The 19,648-nt window shown below is 34.4% G+C and overlaps 1 protein-coding gene across 16 annotated transcripts in view; it reads left to right on the plus strand.

The window, feature by feature from the left end:
* Positions 1-19,648, plus strand: part of CAMK2D (calcium/calmodulin dependent protein kinase II delta) — a 308,625-nt gene that overhangs the window by 262,044 nt on the left and 26,933 nt on the right. For 4 of the 16 annotated variants that reach the window (XM_019803409.2, XM_034671307.1, XM_019803402.2 and 1 more), the window contains exons 13-16: positions 948-985; positions 5,264-5,323; positions 7,304-7,345; positions 9,947-9,995. In XM_019803409.2, the coding sequence (XP_019658968.1) occupies positions 948-985; positions 5,264-5,323; positions 7,304-7,345; positions 9,947-9,995 (189 nt within the window). The remainder of the gene's footprint in view (positions 1-947; positions 986-5,263; positions 5,324-7,303; positions 7,346-9,946; positions 9,996-19,648) is intronic. The other 12 variants (XM_034671311.1, XM_034671305.1, XM_019803403.2 and 9 more) reach the window with 5 other exon arrangements.

Consider the following 19,648-nt stretch of genomic DNA (forward strand, 5'->3'; position numbering starts at 1 on the left):
ATGTAATCTGTTCACTGTGTATGAATGTACCCATTCATAAGTATATTTTTTGAAAGGATGACTTCACCTTCTAATATATTCAAGAAGCTCAGTAACAGAAAGAATGCTAAAAGCTGTCCTTGGAGAAATTAGTTTCATATGAGACCGTATACATCAGCGGTTCTTTGATTTAGTTGAAGATTTTGTTTTGTTTTATATCTTACCTCAAATTTTATGATTTTTAATTTTTTGATGTAAAAGGCTTTTGTTTATGAAAGCTTTGTATTCTGATTTTGAAGTATAAAAGAATATGTAATGCCTTTCTTAAAGGTCCTATGCTAAGTGTTTAAAAAATTTGCTCTTGGCCAATAATACACCCTTTCATTCTAAATACTGTTAATACTATTTTTTGTAAAAACGAAAGCTCTGATTTCAAATATATGTGTGTGTATATATATATATTTTTTTTTTAAAAGGATGTTATTTAGCCAGAGCAAATTTTCACAAATAAATTTCAAACCTTTAGAAAGAGGGGAGGGGCTTAAGTGGCAGAACTGACATGGTCACCATACTTGTGGTATGAATGAACATGTAATACAATCTGTAAGCTGATGTCTGAAAACTGAAATCAACTTTCTGGATTACAAAAGCATAGTCCAGTTAAAGTTCCAGTATCCTTTTCGCAATCAACAGTGAAATAAAGTCCAATAACATAACTGGCAAAGTGTTCAATTATATGCAATGAACTAAATAAGAATTTAGTTCTAAATTTGATGTGGCAAAACCAAGAAAAGTGATACTGTATTTCAGTGTCCTGTAAGCTCGCGCTTATTAGTGTGATCTTGATAATCTGGCATATGTTGGCCATAAATCAGTAAAGGTGATAGAAGGAAACAATAACCTGATTTGTTGCCTGGCGTGGGTTTCTGTGGATAACTCACTGAAATGATTTTACTCTCATTTTGCAGCAGCCAAGAGTTTGTTGAAGAAACCAGATGGAGTAAAGGTAAGTTAAACAGGTGCTCTTAAAATAATTTCTGACTTTCAGATGCTGGATCATTTTTAAATGTTAAATATAATTTGTGAGTTTTCACAGCTTGTATTTCTTATAGTTCCTATAAAGGATACAGGTTGAAGTATAAAATAATTTAATATGTAAAGATGACTAATATGTATGGCAAGAAAAAGTGTATTTTTCTATTTTATTATATATTAAATAATCTGACAAAATAATACTTTAATATGGAGTTGTAGAAACTGAATGTCTAAATCCTCTCTGCTTTACTACAGTCCCAAACTAGCATAGTGACCTGAAGATTAATGAAAGCCAAATACTTTGCGACTAGTTATGCTATGTTCTTGAAGGCTGCTGAAATGTATACCCTGAAAAAAATCAAGTCATAGGGTCTGGGAAATTGAATGTCAAATGATTAAATTTCTCTGCTTGGGCAGTTTTTATAAAGGTCTTAATTGTTCCTGTGCTTCTATCATAAGGCATTGAGACATACTCAAGGTGAATATTCTGAAAAATTATAGAAAAATTTTCCAAGAAAATAACAACAGGGTATTTTGGCTTTCTTGGATTTCTAAACAAAGTAATACAACTTATTTTCTATTGAATCTATTTTTTTCATGGGAATTTATCTTTGCTTGAATGTAACCTTATATTTGTATTTTATTTGTTATCTTTTTGGAGTATTACCTAAGTATTTTGTTTCTTTAATCCTTTTCTTTCTCTTCCAATGGCAGATGCATACATTCCTCATGAACACTTCAACATTCTTGGGAATTAGTTAATATTCTAACATTTGAACTTGACCAAAGTCAGGTTGTCAGTTCATTTTGAAAATACAACATAGAAAATCATTTGTCACTTCTTATGTTCATGCCCAGTCATTTCTTTACCTCCTGTTTATGAGTGATTTGGGAATTTCCAGAGCTGTGGTTACCATGCACTTGTGATTCCCATTAGGATGGCATTTGCCTTTTACCAATTGCTTTTCTCAACCTGTGACGTTCTCTCCCTTCTGCTTAGCTTATTTAGTTTCAATTTCATTAATTACAGCTGATGTTGACTTTTTCCCAATGTTACATTGGTGGAAATGTGATATTTTAAATTTTCTAAATGTTTCATTCTGTGTTTTTCTGTACCTTTCAGTGATCCAGAGGTCACAATTCCTATGGAGATATTTATTTTTACTACTATCCTTATATAGAAAGAAACATTTCCAGAACTTTTTTTCTTCTAGACAACTTATAGCTCCTCTTTAAATAGAAATTTATTCTGTGCTTCATGCTTTGATACTTGAAAATTCAACCGGTCATATTTTTTTCTTTTCCTTTCCCTTTGACTGGTCAATTCAGAAAAGGAAGTCCAGTTCGAGTGTTCAGATGATGGTGAGGATCTCTATCTGCCAGATTTCTCCTCCTGGGAAAATTCACACTTAGGAATAAAAACAGTCTTGTTTACCTTAGTTAGTGTAAGTGAAGAAACTGTAGGACCATTACACATCAGTGTCAGTTAACTATCAAAATGCACACACATTCACATAATACTGTTTATCTTTGAAATTGAATTTTTACAATATGTAAAAAGTTCATATCTTTATCCATATGCTATTAAAGGATCTTTTATAAGACCAGAGTCCAGTTTTCTCTTGAAACTGAAGAGATCATGACATAGTTAATGTCTGTTTAATGATAAGTGAAGGAATACACTAGGATTATTTTTAAGTCATGATCGTGATTACTAAAATAGGAGTTATTTTTAGTTCAGATACACTATAATGCATCTACTATGAAGCTTATAAATAGTGTGAAAGTGAGCTTACAATGGACCCATCCTAGTTAAGCACCTTATAGAGGAAACATTTATTAACCTCAAAACTGAATAAACTGAACACCTGAAAAATAAAAAATATCTTGCCCATGCCTCATAACAATAATTCAGTGAATTAATTAAATATCTGGTTTGATTTAGTTTTGTTAAAGAAAAATAGCTTCCATAACATAGAATAACCACATTTCATAAACAAAAGTGCCAGAGTTCTTGTATATTTCAAAGACGGCCTATAGTTTAACTCCTACTTAATATTTGACTCTTTAATAAAAAAGTCCTCCTAGTCTTTTATTTAGAAATTCTATTATTTATCAACTAATTAATATTACAAGTACCTTCAAAAGACTTCCCATAGTAATAAAAGACCATTAAGCTTATCTTTACGTTAACTTAAAAAGTTTGTAACTGGACATTTAAACACAACTAAAAGTGGTGGTTGAGGCCCATACTCGTTTAACTCCTATTTGCCGTGCCTGACAATAAAGCATGGCTCATCGAGGCAGAATGGCCCTCAGCTGGAAGACTTGGCGCTGTGTGTACACTGCGTACCTATGTGTGAACGTGTGTAAGGGTGTGTGTTGTATGTGTGTGCACACGTTTGTGCAGAGATGTACGTGTGCATAGGTGTGCATGCGTGACATTTTCACTAAAAGAAATCAGTTCTTCACAACCATTCTAGAAAACAATCAAGTCTCTTCTCTCAAAACAGAAATAAAAACATCTCAAAAAAAAAAAGAAGTATCTCAGTATATTCCTCTTTTACTCTTGTATCTGCTGATATAAACTGAATATAACGTATAAAACATGTGCAGGTGCTTTAATTGTAAGTACCTCTGGTCATTCGATAAGAAGTCAGCTGTGCTTTGTCCCGCACCCTTCCTGATAGGAAATTATTTGTGTCTTCATCCCTCCTCTTCTATCATGTATTTCATACTAATATAAGTACTAAATTTTGATCCCTTTTTAATAGATTCCATTATCTCTTATCTCTTTCTGGCTGTTGCACAAATTTGATATTAAGTTCTGTGCACTTTTATTTAAAGAAAACTTTTAGACCATCTGCAAAATAGAGATTGATGGTTTAACATTTAAAGAGTTTTTCATTAAAGGGCACTAGAAGTTTTCTCTCTTCCTGCATGTCACAGAGCAGTGTTATCACTTATTTAAATAATACTAATACCAAACAAACACACAAATGTGAATGAATAGGAAAGCAAAATGTTACATACCTAAATTAATTTCTTTAACCTTCTGTGTTCTTCCCAGTACTGGTTTCAGTATGAGCTTCAGGTATAAAATACAAAAGAAAAAAACTCCCAGAAAGTCCAATTAAATTGGTGTAATTGTTTATAAACTCATCTGGTATTCATCTATTTTATGCAGTATATTTTTCTCTTTGAGACCCTTAAGAACATTTATGCTAAAATTATGGGATGTGTTCCTTTAGATAATAACATGTAAAGAAAATACCCAGATAATGCAGTATAAGAGAATGAATGTTAATTTATAGTTGTATTTGGTAACCATAATGTAAGTTATCGTATATGAGTTTAAATGAATGTTGATTATTACTGTTTAGTTTTTGATTCTTTAGTGCTCAGACTCAATTGCGATTTCAAGTTGACACTTGTCTACAAAGAGTTTTCTCTGTGGACCCATTATAATACTGATTGATCCTCTGAGTTGCTTTCACAATGTGGCTTCCATTGTGATATGATCTTTCTTTAAGGTCAACCCCAATATGTGAAAGCAAAGGAATGACATTACCAAATAATCTTCAACAGTAGCATTTTGAAAGAAAGCAAAGTAGTAACACTTTGACAGAAAACACAGTGTTCTCCTCTCAAACAATTGTGAAAAAAGTCTTTTTACATTCAGAATATAGTGAAGAATTCAGTTTGCCCATTTATAATTGAAGATGTGTTTTTTAAAGGAGGCCCAGACTTATCATTTAAAAAATATATTATAAAGCCTGCATTTCATCAGAAGATCTAAGTTTTGAATTGGATACCTACTAAACAAAGTGACGATGGCTTCCCAGAGAAAGACGGTCTATGTGTGACTTCAGGATCAAGAATAATATGAAAAAAAAAAAAGGAATGTATTCGTAACAGAGAACAATTGGAAGCTGGGAACAGAATCCAACATGAAGAGTATGAAAATGTTTATATTTTTTCATACTCTGAAACTTGATTTGAGCTCCACTGAAGCAGTTCTTTGTTGGCTAATGTGGCACAGCCACAAGACACGGTCCTAGCCTGTATGCGACCATCAGAGACTAGAATTGACTATCATTCCTGTCAGACATCGCAGTGTCTTTCACGTTCATCCTCAGTGGCTCTTTATTTTCATGTCTATATCTCCACATAGACATGCTGCAATATAGAGACATTGGCTACCAAGGGGTTTAAGGCATCTCTGTTTCTATTTTCTGCATACCTACAGATAAACAACAAAGCCAACGTGGTAACCAGCCCCAAAGAAAATATTCCCACCCCGGCGCTGGTATACCTGGACTCTTTGTAACCCTTCTTAAGTTCTTTATTGTTTTTTGTTGTTTCTCTCATTTGCTTTCACTATATAGATACATATATTATATAAGTATTTTATTTTTTTGGGTTTTGTTTTGCTTTCGAAGATATGAGAAAAGTTCATTTATTTTTTTCTTTTTGTTAAGGTAGTTGCCAAGCAGTGTGTTTCTAACATGAGATGATCTCATTTCATTGTTGAACATTATTCTGATAGCTGTGGTCTCTGTAGTTGAAACTGTTGCATGCTGCTTTAGAAATATAGTAGAATGCGCTTTGGTTGCTCTTAGCTCTTCCTCTGATGGTAGCTCTAGATTATGCAAACAATGGTTTCCTCCTTTCATGATTGACATCAAGGAGAGCTAAGGGGATTATTGCTAGACAACAGTACATGGAGACCTTATTCAGAGTTCCCGTTTCCCTCTTATTAAAAGACAGCAGGGCTTTGTAAGACCTCACTTTTTGAGATAAAGAGGCATTGGGTAATTTTGAGCTTTTTTGTTTATTGTGTTTTAAATGATCACTGTTTCACTTTAATCCAAAGAATGAAATGTATAGCATAGAGCTTTGAATTACCAATGGAGACCAGTTTTGCCCATTTTAATCAAATTCACACTATTTACAACTAAATCATTTTAATACTTTGAGATAATGTTACGTTGAAAGTCAAGATTTGAATACTGGCATTCAGTACTCTGAGTTCCATAATGGTTTGCCCAAACTATTACATATTTTGGTATAGGTTTTCTAAAATATTTCTGATTTTTTACTGTCCTTGGTACTATTATTTTAAATGAATAAAAAATACTAATTAGGGTTAAACCAGAAGGTTCAGTTTAAAAACATTTAAAGGAAAAAGGATATATCAAGATAGCAAGTTATCTATGAGTATAAAAAACAATGTCAATCACACCTCTAGCCAGGGAAAGGAAGAAGGGAAGCAGGAAATGTGTTCTGTGGTACAGCATAAACTGTGGTGAAGAGAAGATCGTAGAGGACAGAGGGTGCTTATAGTGGGAGAAAATTTTCACTGGGCTGCGGTAAGTCTCAGTTACCAAGACATCATGCAATTAAAGTGCCAAGCATACCAGTAATATATGGACATTGAATCTTTTTTAACCTCAGTCATTTGAGTGTTATTTTCCACTTTGGAATATTTCTCCAGTTCTCTGGTACAAAACAGAAAGGAATAATATTTTCTTCTTGGAAAAGCATGACTTTATAAGCAAATCTGTATATGTAGTCCATAAAGCTGAAATTTATTTTTAGGTATGAATTAACATGGCATTTAATAGCAATATATCTCAAATTATAGTGATTATATGATTAGTTCTAGAATCCTTTAAAGAACCTATTCAACATTCCATAGAATTGCTTATGGACTTTTGAAATACATTCTTTAGGATAGCCTTTTTTTAAGCAAGGCACAATGTTCTAGATTTTCAAAGAGTATTTATCTGTGTATTAACTATACACTACTAACTATAATGATGACACCATAATTGATTCTCAAAGATACACCTGAAAAAAAATCCTCACAAAGGATTCAAGATCATTTTAAAGAGTTCTAATTTCTAGTGTCCTTGGTCCATTTTCTATAGGACAAATGTTAACAGCCTACTCACTAAAGAAGAAAGGAAAGTTCTGTTACAGAACTTTGTGAAACAGTGAGTGCCTCTTTAGGTCTCCAAACTTCAAAGCCTTGTCTGTTTGCTGATCACGAATAAGGTCTTTTGCATGCTGCTGCTGGGTACTGAGGTATCCTGTCTCATGGGCTCATCAGGGAGATCTTTCATCAGTGATCTTATCAGCTGCTACCTCTGACAGTAGTTAACATTGCTTAAGCTCTTGTCACTATTTAGTTTTGTCAGCTGGCTCACTCTGCTCTGTCCCTCACACTAGTAAGAATGTACTTACCAATGCGAACTGTTTCTTTCTCTATTTTGTTCTCACTCAGGAGCCCCAAACTACTGTAATCCACAACCCTGATGGAAACAAGGTATTCAGAAAGAATCAACATCATCTTGCTTTAACAAGATCACACATTTCATCAAATATCCAAAGCAAAATTAATTCATTACCTGAACATGGGAAAGAAAATTCTTACCCTTTTTTACCACACTTTTTTTTGGGGGGGGGGGGAGGACCTAGTATTGTACACATTTCTTTCAAAACAAAAATGAATGACATCTTGAAAGAGAAATGAATGGTACCATTAGTTGATGAAAGTCGGGTTAAGCAGTCTTTATGTCAAGATGAGTGTGTATCTTAAGCAATTCCATCTGGTCCTTTTTTTTCTTCTTCTTCTCCATGCCTGTCTGTGCATTGTACTTTAGTTATATTCTGCATGAAATTTTAGAATTTCTTGCTGTATCATTTCACTGTCTTCAAAAAAATCAACTTCAGTTTATAGGTGTTTGTTTAAATTTAATGTTGCTTTTGTGTTTTATTTATTCTGTTGTCATAGTGTTTTTTTCTGTTAATTCCCTGTTGTTGGTGTTGTTTTTGTTGTTTGGCATGAAATTGAGGGTAATCAGGAAGTTTCAATTCTTATGAAATGTTTGTTTTTGTTGAATTATATGCATTTCAGTAACAGATATTTAACCACTTGGGCTGAAAGAAGACTGTAATGTTTTCTGTCTGTTGTAGATTATTTATGTAGCATGTTCACTAAATAATAGTACTTGTATACATGTCTATAGGATGAAAGGAGACATTTTCTGAACATATTCCATGTTTTCAGTTTACTAATTCTCATATATTATTATATCTCTAAGGGAAGGAAAAAATATTTCATCACACTTTTTCTCAAATATCCATTATAGTCATGGGTCTAATTTCTCCTTACTCTTAACAATGTTTAATCTTAGAAAACACATTTCCTCTGGTTTAACATTTAGTTGATCAATATTGAAATCATTAAAGTAAAAAAAAATAAAGTATTCTTTAATATGAGATGTATTTTATGGTCATGACACTTAAAATATTTTAAGTCCCTAAAAGGCTTGTAGTACCCAGGAGCATCATATAGGAGAACAATTTTTTTAAATATCGTTAGCAAGTGAAAGACCAAGCATAACAGCTGCAGTGGATACTTCGATAGTTCTAGCTATATCATTTGTAAGAGTTGCTGCATGATATTTCTTGCTTACATGAATTATTTTACTTTTTCAGTGCATGGGTTTACCTCCGTCTTAAGTTTAAATTTGAACACTAGGTCACATTAAGAAACGCATGAAGATTCTCTGCTTTGGTTTTGTGTGTATGGAGAGACTCTGGGTACACATTCAATTAGTCTGCCACTTTGACTTAAATATTACATAGGATATTTATATAAATTGATTGCTTTTTTGATTATTGAATCTCTACAAGGACACCATTGGTATTTGCATCATTTTCCAAAATCTGTTTTTCATCACTGAGCACATAGCTCTGGATTGGAAGTTTGTTTCCAATTTCTTTCAGCTCTAGCCTTTAATCATTTCAAGTAGAAAATTGTGTTTTTCTTATGAATACTACTAAATTTCTTTGCTAAAAAATATTTTGTTAGCACATTATTAGTGGAAAAATTTATCAAACCATTTTAAGAAACTGTATCTTAATACTGGCAGTTACAGTGTCCTTTTAAGTGTGCTTCCTAATCTCCAACTTCATTTGTAGTTTTACAAAGAAATAGCTTTGTCTTTCCATTATGCGAGCAGGTTTCTTATCGATAACAGGCAGTTTCTAATTAAGAAATGGATGAAAAAATCTAATTGTCCTTGAAAATAAATTATTCATATAATTCCATTGCACTGATCACAAGCATGGAAATTCTTTTTTTTTTTAAAGATTTTATTTATTTATTTAACAGAGATAGACAGCCAGCGAGAGAGAGAACACAAGCTGGGGGAGTGGGAGAGGAAGAAGCAGGCTCCCAGCAGAGGAGCCTGATGTGGGGCTCGATCCCAGAGCACCGGGATCACGCCCTGAGCCGAAGGCAGATGCTTAACGACTGCGCCAGCCAGGCGCCCCACAAACATGGAAATTCTTGCTAAAAGCAATTTCAGCATAATTCAGCTTAGTACCCCTAGCTTCTTCATCAAATAATGCAATGAAATGCTTTCTGTCTCTACAGAGGAATAAGACAAACAGGCTGTGAATTCAGTGCTTGATATAGTGCCTTATACCAAGAACGGGGTTTTTACTGATTAATTAATTGGGAAGAGAAATTGTTCTATTTTAGGGCCAAATTCATTAGGCCAATGTATTCAATTTCTGATAAATATATAGAAAAAGCACACCTTATGGGGCACTGTAACCAAATACAACCTTACACAGCTCTTAAAATAAGTTGCATACTTTGGCTGCTTCTACAGATAACCTAGATTTATCAGGCTTCAGAGTAGGCCACCAGAGTACTCCCTTTTTGAAATGTTTGCAGCATTTGGCATTTTATTTCTGTGAAAACCACATAATGTATTTGTCCATCTGCATGTCAGTATATGTACACAGCCTGCTGATGAATTTTGCATGATACGTATATCACTTGCCATTTTAAGAAGAAAAAAAGTGAAGTTTTCCATTTTTTGCGGCTTAACACATATTTTCTTCTCAACAGGAGTCAACTGAGAGTTCAAATACAACAATTGAGGATGAAGATGTGAAAGGTATGATTAAATCAGAAATGGAAAATCCAAATTAGAGCTCCATATAAATCAGAAAAATAATTGTTGCAAGTAACAAGTTTGGGAACGAGGCCTATTCTAAAAAACAAAAATAATTTTCTTTTAAATGTATACTATTATTTTGATTATATGTATTGATTTTGTCCATTTTTTCATATTATATTCTTTTCTTTGTTTTGAAATATAGACAAACGTGGGATATTCAAGCTCATTGTGATTTTAAACTAGTAATGACAGTCTGGGGACATAATATCAAATTGTAAATGTGTCAGTCAGAAGGTAATATAAAATCTGTATCTATGTCTAGAAAACAGCTTATGTTCAAGAACAGAGTATGAAAAGGACCATTTTTTAAAACCTTTAGTGGTCTCAGTGAATTTCAACATTTGGCAGCCTTTTTTTCCTAGGTTTTTGTGCACTTTCCTACTATATTCCTGACCTCCATTCACTTGAGTTGCCCAGGTTCTTTTAGAAATATACATGAGTCATTGCCAGCATTTCCTTGGCTATCTCATTGCCTCTGCACATACATACTAAACATGCTTGGACTTCTTTTTGGTCTCATGGACGTTTTAGAAGTGTTAATTTTGCTTCAGTTGCTTTCAAAGTTTTGTGTTCTCGTTTTTGTAATTCTGCATATGTAACTACAGTTTCTACTAGCCACTTGTCTAGAAGACATTCCAAAACAGAATGGTAACAATAGGATGTTTAAAAAAGCATTAAAGATGTATTAAAGGAAAATGAGCATAAAACAAATTCAGAGAAATGATTCGTCAGATAATTAAACATTATTTGGAAAGATTATTTACCTAATAGTATCAACATGGGCTTTCATTTTGTAGGTGGCATTAGTAAGACACAGTTTTGGAAAACTGTATTCATTATAGAATAAAGAACCTGGAAATTCTCAGGTCAAGGAGACAGATAGGCAATTTAGGAAATAAAAATGCCTATAGATGGCAAGTTACCAGTCACCTATGCTGACTTTTTCCTCTTTGGTGGAATAGAACAGCTGACTCTATTATACTAAAGTGTGCTCTTTTTTTACATTTTAGTGCACTGACCTAACTCTGCTAGAGGTAGTCAGTCATTTTTTTTCTCTTACAGTGGAAAGGTGGATAGCTGTGTCAAGGATTTTATTTAGTAGGTCTGTTCATCTCGTTCTTGCCCCTGAGCTAAAATTTGAACAGAAGTAATTTTATGAATCATTGATGCCGGTCACATTAGATAAAGAGATTTTTTTTAACCAAATAAGCAGGTATGCCATTTAGCTTTCTCAGTGATTCAGAAAGCATCATCTTTGTAAGTATGTTGGATTCATTAGCTTTTTCAGCCAAGCAAAATGTTTATATGACTTTGTACATTCTTCTCTGGAGCAAGAATCAGGGGAAATAAACCTGTGCATTATCTACGAGAAAGACTGAATCTTTAAACAGCTGAAGAATATTAGAATAGCAACACCTCACTATATGCAATACATCCTAATAAACATATTTCTTGGTGATCAGAAGCAGGGTTTTAATGAGTGGTCTTTCTCACCTGAATTTGACTCTTTACTAAGTTTTGGTTTAGGACAATCACTGTTAATCCATGTAAATATCAACATATAAACAGAATCCCTGTCAGTCCTGCCTTATAGTTAATAATATTTTTTGATGAAATAAAATTGTATCAGCACCTCTCAGAAAACTTGGCTCTGGGATTTCACAAATGGAGATAGTGTTTGTCTTTATGGTTACGTGCTGAGACTACACACACCAAATGTTAGAGAAATTAAACATAATATTGAGATGGAAAGAAATGTCTAGTTGATTACTGACCCCAAAGTACTTTGGTTTATTTCTTTGAACTCAGTGAATAAGTTACTGAAGTTTCTGCTTAATTTTCCTTGCATGGATATAGCCACAGAGTCACAGGTATAACACATCAGGCATCATTTGTATTCTCTGTAAGACCCACACAGCTTTTTGGTGGCTGACCTTTTTTACACTGAATGATGTCAGAAACCTGTCAGACTAGAAAACACTTAAAAAATCACCCAGGCCATCATTCTGACTACAAGACAGGTGGTACACAAAACTGTCATAAATATTTTTAATGTATTTATTGTGCTGGTGATATGCTTGTATGGGAATCTCTTCATTAATCAGGACACAGTCCTTCAGAAAGATCCTAACTGATTTCTGCATTTGTATGACTGTGCTCTTTTCTCTTTACCTCAGAGTTTGCTATAGCTCCGGGTAGCTTAGTAGAGAATGTCTATTGACCAGCTCTGTTAGGACCCAAATTTACCTATATATCTAAGCTCTAGGAACTCAAAAAGACCATCAGTCATATAACCTGACCAAAGCCACACCCTCTCTACAAAGCCACATCCTACCTACAGAATTGCCTGTCTTTCTTCCACACACACTTTCCAGTCCTTTCCCTTCCGTATAGAACTTTGTCATCACGCTGAAACACCAGACTTCTGAACATATTCTTAAAGGCACATTCCCCTAGCATGCTCCTGCATGCAGTCACATGCTCCATCCATTCCTGCTGGCTGTCCTGCCTAACACCAGTAGCTAGACTTACATTGTTTCATGGTAGCATATGATCCTTGGAATACCACTGTACATGCTTCCATAGTACATGCTTCCATGCCAGTGTAGTGCACATTCTGTCCGATCCCCACAGACCAACCTGGCAGTGACAGTTCTACACCCTCTCTACTGTAAAGAAACATGGGGCAGATATTAACACATCATGGTAACCTGGACAAAGGAAGAAATGAAAACCAACAGCAGAATACCTTTTGTTGGCCTTTTCAGGGGGAAAAAAGGTAGGCCAACTGCTCTTAAAGAGGAAGAAAGTATTACTCATAATAGATGGGTAGTGCTTCACAGTCAGGGAACCTGGAGCACCTAGAGAGCCAGAATTTGGAGGAGACCCATTTTCTTTGAGCTTTCCTTGTTAGTTCCATTCAGAATGGCCTTTGGTTTTCATAAGGCCCCAATCTATGTGTTATTCTTGAACTGTATGTATGCTACCTGAGTTTTTTCATTCAGCAGATATTTATTGAATGCCTGCTGTTTCTCCGAGCTCCACATATTCTCTTGGTGACTAGTCTTATTCAAGAGCTTTCAACAACTCAAGAGTCAAGACGTTCTTCAGTACACTTTATATGAAGCTTTTTATGCTGTAATTTAGGATGTTTCTTTCATCTAATTAAATAAGTATCAAGAAAATTGACTTTAAAAAGTGAGACTCAAGATAAATGCATTTTATTTCTGAAAGTCCTTTTTTCATTTTTAAAAGAACTTCAGCATTTAATTGTAACCACATTTCCCTTCCCAAGCTCACCATCACCCTAAGGGATCGTTTTATAATTTTTCTTTTTAAAAATCTTAAGTTCAGTTTTCTCTTTCCAAGGCAATGTGGACTTCCTAGCGTGTACCTTTTGAGCCATTTCCTAATTTTGTCCTATATTCAAAAACCAAATATCATCTCTAACTCTCTGTCTGTAAACTGAGTGGGAAACTCCATGTAATGGAAAGACAGTAATGGCTTAAAAATAAATGGGAGTCTTAATGAGGCATAGCTATTACCATAGAAGCACCGTGCAGTAAAAACAACTGTATGCGCCCCAAAACAACAGGTTTTCCTATTAGAATTCACTGGTGTTTTTAAAATATGGATTTTTAGGTCTAAAATTGTTGAAATAGTCATTCCATTCTGAATACATTTCAAGTAAAACAATTACTTGTACATGGCAACAGTAACAGTGCGGCTCTCTATGAGTATGGGTGTCCTTAAAGCCAATAATATGTAGCAATGGTCCTTTCAGCACTGTGTATATTTGAAGACTGTCCTTTGGTTTGTGGCTGTAGCCACAGTTTGCAGGGCCTGTCGCTGTATACCATAATGTCTCTGCACCTCCTAACCTGCCAACACCATTGCTCAGAGTCAGCTACTTTTTCCTGATGGGTATGCATCCATTTGGTCCATCTGCTCCTCTTTCCCAGAGTTCCAGAATTGTGCAACACCTGTCGAAGTTGGGCTCCTCTGTGCCCTTATGTCAACTCTGTCACTCATCCTGCTTCCAGCATCTCATTGCATACAGCTCACCATTGAGTAGCTGTTTGGATCTCTTGCTGCATTTCATCTTTCTTACTGGTCTAGACCAGTGAAGCTCTGCACAACAAGCAGAAATGTATTGCTAAGAGTGTGACTGTGTATGGGGACTTCATTCTGGTGTATCCTCTTTTTCCTTTTGCTGACAACTAGATGATGATAATGAAGTTGCATAGAATGTTTGCAAAAGGCCCAATTAAGGGCAAGGGTTGACACCCTTATTATTTGAATGGGGCCTGGTATTTGATGACATCTGGATATAAAGGTCTTGGCTCATCTACAGAATCACTTGGTTAATGAACTTTTTGTGTATGTCTTTGTGAATCTGTACATTAGTGGACAGTGTGGTGACTAAATTCTCAGATTCAACTATTCTTAAGTTCCGTTTTCAGTGAAAACCATCATCACTGGGTAGAACTCCCTGAGGCAGATGATCATACCAATCTTCTTTAGATCCCTCTGTGGTTTGTAACTCAGCATTTGTCCTGCATGCTTTTCTCTCTTCAAGAGAATCTGCAAATCAAGAAACTTCTGGTTATTTCATTTAAGAACCTTTGATAATTATGTCATTCCATTAGGTTAAAAGTGTCTTAGAAGACCTGTAGTGCAGTGCCTAATAACTTCTTCCAGATTTCTAGTCCAAATTTGATTTTTAAAAAGGTTTATTTAGAAAAATTCATGTCTACATATGTGTATCTGCCTGTTGATCTTTTAACTTTTAAATCAGGATCAGTAACTTATAGAACTGATGAAGAATTTATTCTGCTTTACTACCAACATAAAATAACTTCATTTCTCTTTTTCTTTTTTACATTCCTTTATTTTACCTCCATACTCACTCAGGTTTTTCTATTTACTCTTTGCCTCCCACTAGGTTTGTATCTCAAGGTTGTCAATGATAGCCTCAGGCTTCATTAGCCATGCTGACAAAATACAGGGTCAAAACTCCTGCCACTCTGGCTTAAAACAAAGTCCTAAATCAAAATGAGCAAAACCAACTAAGAAAAACATGTAGCTACTCATTTTATCATTAAGAAAACACAGGCTTACCGTATATTAATAAATTTTCTCAGTTCAAAGTTTCTATAAATGGCTTTTTTAGCAAGTTTGCAAAACTCTATATACTTATAGAAAATAATGGAGCACTATTTTATTCAGTACCTCATAAGTTCTAAATCATGTGTGTTCTAAGATTCCTGCCATCAATTTCCCAATCTTTTTTATTATTAGTTAAAAATCTTGTATTTACAAACCATGCTTTTCATAACATTTCTATTGAAACTAGGCTACAGGTTTAGTATTTTTATTGACAAAGGCTTGTGACATAGAAAACATAATAATGTATTGCATTTTGGCCAGGTTTGGCTCTCATAAGAAAAAAATGTAATGTGTTTTGACATACTTTCCCAATACTTATATCTAAAATGACCACCAAGGACCTATATCAAGGCACAACTTGTTAATTAAATAAGTGGTTGTCTTTCAGAACTGAAGCGTAAAAATATTTGCTAATTGCTGTACTTTTAAAAAAAAAATATTATTCTTTGAAAACAGATGAACTCTTATTTAAATTTTATTTTTACTTCACCTTATTTTGGGGTTTGGTGGTATTTTTTTAATTTTATTTTATTTTCATTCCAGTATAGTTACCATACAATGCTTTATTAGTTTCAGGTATACAGTATAGCAATTCAACAGTTCCATATAACACCCAGTACTCATCACAACAAGTAGCACTCCTTAATCCCCATCCCCTACCTCACCTCTCCTCCACCCACCCACCTCCCCTCTGGTAACCATCAGTTTGTTATCTATAGTTAAGAGTCTGTTTCTTCGTTTGTCTCCCCCCCCCACACTTTTTTCCTTTGCTTATTTGTTTTGTTTCTTAAATCTCACATATGAGTGAAATCATGTAGTATTTGTCTTTCTCTGATTGACTTATTTGACTTAGCATTATATTCTCAGGCTCCATCGGTGTCTTTGTAAATGGCAAGATTTCATTCTTTTTTATGGCTGAGTAATATTCCTATGTGTGTCTGTGTTTGTATATGCATATACGTTTACCATATCTTCTCTAGCCATTCATCTATTGATGGACACTTGGGCTACTTCTATAATTTGGCTATTCTAAATAATGCTGCAATAAACATAGGGGTGCATGTATCCCTTTGAATTACTATTTTTGTGTTCTTTGAATAAATACCCAGTAGTGTGATTACTGGATCTTGGGGTACTTCTATTTTTAACTTTTTGAGGAACCTTCCAAGTGTCTGCACCAGTTTACATTCCTACCATCAGTGCATGAGGGTTCCTTTCTCTCCACTTCGTTGCCAATACTTGTTTCTTGTGTTTTTGATTTTAGCCATTCTGATAGGTGTGAGGTCATATCTCATTGCAGTTTTGATTTCCATTTCCCTGATGAGAAGTGATGTTGAGCATCTGCTCATGTGTCCACTGGCCAGCTTCTGTCTTCTTCAGAGAAATGTCTCTTCGTGTTTTCTGCCCATTTTTAATTGGATTATTTGCTTTTGGGGTGTTGAGTTGTATAAGTTCTTTATATAGTTTGGATACTAACCCTTTACCAGATAGGTCATTTGCAAATATCTTCTCCCATTCTCTAGGTTGTCGTTTAGTTTTGTTGATTGTTTCCTTGTGCAAGAAGGTTGTGTTCCATGTTTCCTTCTGTGCAGAAGCATTTTATTTTGATGTAATCCTAATAGTTTATTTTTGCTTTCATTTCCCTTGCCTCAGGAGACATATCTAGAAAAATGTTGCTACGGCTGATGTCAGAAAATTACTACCTGTGCTCTCTTCTAGGATTTTTATGGTTTTAGGTCTCACATTTAGGTCTTTAATCCGTTTTGAGTTTATTTTTGTGTTTAGTATAAGAAAGTGATCCAGTTTCATTCTTTTGCATGTTGCTCCCAGTTTTCCCCACACTGTTTGTTGAAGTGACTGTTTTTTTCTCATTGAATATTCTTTCCTGGTTTGTAAAAGATTAATTGACCATGTAATTGTAGGTTCATTTCCAGGTTTTCTATTCTGTTCCATTGATCTGTGTGTCTATTTTTATGCTAGTACCAAACTTTCGATTACTACAACTTTGTAATATAACTTGAAGTTGGTAATTGGGATGCCTCTACCTTTGTTTTTCTTTTTCAAAATTGCTTTGGCTACTTGGTGTATTTTGTAGTTCCATACAAATTTTAGGATTTTTTGTTATAGTTTTATGAAAAATGCTGTTGGTATTTTGACAGGGATTGCATTAAATCTGTAGATTGCTTTGGGCAATATAGACATTTTAACAATATTTGTTCTTCCAATCCCTGAGCATGCAGTGTCTTTCTATTTCTTTGTGTTACTTCAATTTCTTTCATCAGTGTTTTATAATTTTCAGAATATAGGTTTTTCACCTCTCTGGTTAGGTTTATTCTTTGGTATCTTATTTTTGGTACAATTTTAAATGGGATTGTTTTATTAATTTTTCTTTCGGCTGCTTCATTATTAGTGTATAGAAATGCAACAGATTTCTGTAGGTTGATTTGTATCCTGCAACTTTACTGAATTTGTTGATCAGTTCTTTAAGGTCTTCTGTCTTCAAGGTTTTCTGTATGTAATATCATGTCATCTACAAATAGTGAAAGTTTTACTTCTTTCTTACCAATGTGGATGCCTTTTCTTTCTTTTTGTTGTCTAATTACTGTGGCTAGGACTTCCCTGTACAGTATTGAATAACAGTGGTAAGAGCGGACATCCTTGTCTTGTTCCTGACCTCAGGGGAAAAGCTCTGTTTTTCCCATTGAGTGTGATGTTCGCTGTAGTTTTTCATATGTGGTCTTTCTTATGTTGAGATATGTTCCTTCTAAACCTACTTTGTTGAGGGTTTTTATCATGAATGGATGTTGTTGTACTTTCTCAAATGCTTTATCTGCACCTGTGATCATTGAAATGATCGTATGTTTTTTTTTTTATCCTTTCTCTTATTGATGTGCAATATCACATTGATTGACTTGCAAATATTGGACCACCCTGCATCCCAGGAATAAATCTCACTTGATTGTGGTGAATGATTATTTTAATGAACTGTTGGATTCAGTTTGCTTATGGATTTCATTTTTACACCTATGTTCATCACAGGTATTGACCTGTAGTTCGTTCGTTTCCTCCTCCCTCCCTCCCTCCCTTCCTTCCTTCCTTCCTTTCTTTCCTTCCTTTCTTTCCTTCCTTCTTTCCTTCCTTCCTTCCTTCCTTCCTTCCTTCCTTCCTTCCTTCCTTCCTTCCTTCTTTTGTGGTGTCTGTATCTAGTTTTGGTATAAGGGTGATACAGGCCACATAGAATGAATTTGGGAATTTCCCTTCTATTTTTTGGACTAGTGTGAGTAGAATAGGTATTAACTCTTCTTTAAGTGTTTGGTAGAATTCACCTATGAAGCCATCTGGTCCCGGACTTCTGTTTTTTTGGAGTTCTTTGATTGCTCATTCCATATCCTTGCTGATAATTGGTCTTTTCAGATTTTCTATATCTTCCTGCTTTAGTTTTGGGAGGTTAAATTTTTCTAGGCATGTATCTATTTCTTCTTGGTTGTCTAATTTGTTGGCATGTAGTTTTTCATAATATTCTGTTACAGTTTGTATTGCTATGGTGTTGTTATTTCTCCTGTTACATTGATGATTTTGCTTATTTTGAGTTCTCTTTCTCTCTTTTTGATGAGTCTTGCTATTTGTTCATCTTCTCAGAGAACCAGGTATTGCTTTCATTGATCTGTTTCACTGTTTTTCTTAGTTTCTGTATCTTTTATTTCTGCTCTAATCTTTACTATTTCCTTTCTTTTGCTGGTTTCAGGTTTTGTTTGTTCTTTTTCTAGCTTCTTTGGGTGTAATATTAGGTTGTTTATTTGAGATTTTTCTTGCTTCTTGAGGTCGTCCTGTATTGCTATAAACTTCCATCCTAGAACCACTTTTGCTGCATCCCAAAGGTTTTGGACCATTGCGTTTTCATTTTCTTTTCTTTACGTGTACTTTTGATTCCTTCTTAATCAATTTCCAAATCATGATTAAACTACCAGTTTTATAATTTTGAATTTATTTTAATAATTTAATAATGTAATAATTCAGAGATTAGGGGCGCCTGGGTAGAGCAGTCGTTAAGCATCTGCCTTCGGCTCAGGGCATGATCCTGGCTTTCCGGGATTGAATCCCATATAGGGCTCCTCCGCTGGGAGCCTGCTTCTTCCTCTCTCACTCCCCTGCTGTGTTCCCTCTCTCGCTTGCTATCTCTCTGTCACATAAATAAATAAAATCTTAAAAAAAAAAAAGGTTCCTCTTTAAAAAAAAAAAATTCAGAGATTAAAAATCTAGCATATTCTATTCTTAGATAATCTAACATATACTGTTCTTAGATGTGGAAGTTAAAATATAAGAGGTAATGAGACTTACAACTTATACAGTCAAAAATTTTATAGTTAGCAAGATCTAATTTGCATTATAATATAATTGTATATATATTGAGTATAAAACTT

The sequence above is a fragment of the Ailuropoda melanoleuca genome, chromosome 11 (genome assembly GCF_002007445.2).
Source record: "Ailuropoda melanoleuca isolate Jingjing chromosome 11, ASM200744v2, whole genome shotgun sequence".
Classification (NCBI taxonomy): Eukaryota; Metazoa; Chordata; class Mammalia; order Carnivora; family Ursidae; genus Ailuropoda; species Ailuropoda melanoleuca.